At 49.2% G+C, this 3,413-nt stretch overlaps 1 protein-coding gene across 1 annotated transcript; it reads left to right on the top strand.

Moving 5' to 3' along the window:
* The first annotated feature begins 1,700 nt into the window (after window positions 1–1,700).
* On the top strand, window positions 1,701–2,996 carry LOC125525524. Its single transcript, XM_048690532.1, has 3 exons — window positions 1,701–1,991; window positions 2,084–2,524; window positions 2,650–2,996. Exons 1-3 carry the CDS (start codon window positions 1,881–1,883, stop codon window positions 2,755–2,757), a joined length of 660 nt encoding a protein of 219 aa, XP_048546489.1. The 5' UTR covers window positions 1,701–1,880; the 3' UTR covers window positions 2,758–2,996.
* Window positions 2,997–3,413: the final 417 nt, after the last annotated feature.

Below are 3,413 nucleotides of genomic sequence, written 5' to 3'. Positions count from 1 at the left end.
ATTTTAGTACTACATCGTGCAACTTTTTTCAAAACCAATTTTTGGATCTGCATGATTCAACTTTCATGAGGTTGCAATGTAGCAACCATGACAATTTTGATGTGCAACTATTCTATTATCCCGACCAACTACCAAGTAGTCATTGTGCAACCCTCCTCCCTATTCGTGGATGCGTAGTTTTTTACTGTCGACACACCCTACTCCCACCTCCCCTGCAAGAGATTTGTGTAACTTAGTCTATTGTTCAAGTCAACTGCCTATTAGTCAAAGTCCAACTCCTTCCCCTTCCTATTTGTGGACATGTATTTTTAATTGGCGGGGGTAATAAACAAAGTTGCACAAACTTTGCTAGGTAGTTGGCCAGGGCAACATACGAAGTTGCACATCTCATAAGCAAGGACAGTTGAACAGTAAAAATTGACATTCATGAAGGTTGTGAAAAGTTACATATATCAGAGTGCGAAAGTTGCGAATCTCACTAGCAGGGGTGGTTTGGACCGTGTGCTAGCAGGGAAACTACACATCCATGGGGGTATATGAGAAAGTTGCATATCATTGTTAGACAGTTGGCTGTGGCAGTATCCGAAGCTGCACAACCACTACTAAAAATTTGGCGGATGCAGTAAATAGTGAAAGCACATCCACGGGCAAATGGAAAGTTCCACGTCAATTACTAGGCAGTTGGCCTGAGCAACAGAGGAAATTGCTCATCTCACTGGAAGAGGTAGTTTGAGGGGATGGAGGTGACATCGGTGAAAACTGCACGTCCACAGGGTAGGCGGAAAGTTGCACATCCATGGTCAGCTAGTTGCACATCGACTACTAGGCAATTGCACAAAACGAGGTACTAAATTGCATAATTTTTTTTATCGAAACATACCCATGCGGGATCTAGTTTCGAAGAGCACGTCGTAAGGGTTCCAATGGTGAAAGCGGATCTTAATTTCGATGTTTGGTTCAAAAGTTATGGCTTTTAAAATGAAAAGGAACTTTAAATTAATGTGTTCATACCTGGATGCTTTCCAACCCGTAATTAAAAACGGGTTCGGCTCATCTGCTAGGTTTCCAGCAGGAATTATTGTGCAGGGTGAATAGGTGCCATGTGTCCTTGTGGGCCAAGAGCTCCAACTAACTTAGATTTAGTTTATTTCTTCTTACTGCTTTAGTCCTTCGTCACCAGCCCTCTGGGCGAAAGAAATACTCCCATGAACACGTGGCATAAACTAAATCTAAGTTAGTTGAAGCTCTTGGCCCACAAGGACACGTGGCACTCATCTATTCGCCCTGCATAATAATTCATGCTGGGAACTCAGCATGTGAGCCGAACCCATTAAAAACACGTTGCATGATCTTTCTATTTTTTTTACTATGAGAAAGAATCTTTTCTTTTTTATTTGATGGGGACATAAACTTGCTAAAAGTGACAGCCGTTGTGGGCCGTTAGCGAGCGTCCTGCCGCTCGCTAGATAAATAAATTAGGATTTGACAGATATAATAATCTCAGCAAGGCTTGCTTACTTCCCCTAAAAAAACAAAACAAGGCTTAGTTACTGAAATCGACGCATCGGCCCAGCCTGGTTCACTGGTTGGATCGCCGGCCCAGCTAGCGTACCCTACGGTCTTGTTTTTCTGAACCGTTCCACGCTCTGAATACACGGATCATGGAGACTGAGTGGTGGCTGGCGGTGAGGCTGAAGCTAGATGAGATCAAGGCGGCGGAGGAAGGAGAAGACCCGGCCAGTCCACACGACCCCGCCGATCTTTACTCCCCCCTCCTACCATGCATGCCCGATGGCCACCCCCTCCTTTATATCTCCCGCGCACGATAGAGCTGCTACGAGTTAATCGGTCAGTAGTCAGTGCTGTACTGCACGTCGCCAATGGCCGCCGAGGTGCTGGTCGGATCCGAGCGCCGCGTGCTCATCAGCGCCCTCCCCGCGCCGCCGCCGCCCGACAGCCTGCTCGGCCGCCTCGACCAGATCGACCTACGGGTACGCGCTTATCGATCACGTTACTTACACATTGACATTGCTGTGCCGACGGCGGCCCCGTTCTTGACGCGTTCTTGGGTAATGGCTGGCAGCTGAGGCAGCTGGAGGAGGAGCGGCGGCCGTCCACGGTCGCCGAGGGCGACGGCGCGCGCCCGGCGCCGCGGCACCAGCACAGCAAGTCCATGCCGTCGGCGCTCCAGCCGCAGGCCGACGCGCGCGACGTGAGGGGCACGCTCATGGACCGCCTCAACCTGCTCGAGTCGCGCATCAGGCAGCTCAGCTGCGAGCTCGACCTCGACGGCTCCGGGAGCGGCAAGGCTGCCGCGTCGTCCCTCCCGATGCCGATGCCGATGCCGATGCCGCGCCCGGCCGAGGACTGCGCGTGGTCCGAGCCGCCGCTGCCCGACCCCGCCATGCGCGCGCGCGCCGCGGCCGCGGCGGGAGGCGGCGCCGGGGCCAGCTGGAGCGCCGCGCAGATCCTGCAGAGGGGCGCCCGCCAGCTCAACCGCAACAAGACCAGCCACCCAGCCAAGGTACACGAGCCCTGTCCATCGACGCCATTACATCGCACACGTGATCTCGAGCTGTCGACTGCAAAATGCACACTGCAACCCTGTTCGAACTGCTGAAATCTTTTTGCCATTGGAAATGATCGCAGGTGAAGAAGCTGAAGGAGGCCAAGTGCGCCTGCGAGGAGGAGAAGAGGAAGGCGGAGCGCGCCAGCCGGCCGTCGGCTGGCCGGAGATGGTTCACCGTCGGATGCTAGTTTGCTAATCAATGGACAGATGGTCTCACCATTTGGTCCCTACTTGATGAATTAGAATGTGCCATTTGTTTTTTTGTCCTCTGTTTTTTTAGTTGCTCTGTTTTGTTTTAAGTTATATATATATATATATATATATATATATATATATATATAAGTATATATGTATCGATTGATTTGTATTTTTGTAAGCGTGTGTAGTGCCCATATACATGTTTGCCTTTCTGAGAGTGCTAATTATTACAACGAACCTCAATAAGTTTGTTCTATTGTGCTATACTGGTTCATACTCTAGCTCTGTCAAAGTCACTTGTGGATCCACCACACATCCTCTATATCTAGAAGAATGCAAATCTAGATCCAGTTTCTTTAGTCCCCAGGCGACCGTAGGATTATGCACTCTTAGCAACAGCCTAAGGGTACCACAGAAATAGGCTATATCAGGATAGAACACATCATGTAGCCGCTACCCAAAACGATATCATGATATCAATACCAATGTAGTACCATTAGAGAATGTATAAATGCAAGATTCAATCGTTGCCTAAGAATTGATTTCGATTTCATTTGAGCATCCGCATTAGGTTTCACTTGAAGATAAGATCAAATAAATACAATTAATGCTTACAAAAAGCATGCCCGCATTAATGCAAGAAGCA

The sequence above is a fragment of the Triticum urartu genome, chromosome 7, assembly GCF_003073215.2.
Source record: "Triticum urartu cultivar G1812 chromosome 7, Tu2.1, whole genome shotgun sequence".
Lineage (NCBI taxonomy): Eukaryota > Viridiplantae > Streptophyta > Magnoliopsida > Poales > Poaceae > Triticum > Triticum urartu.
The sequence above is the reverse complement of the archived record's forward strand: the minus strand, read 5'-3'. Positions and strand labels throughout refer to the sequence as shown.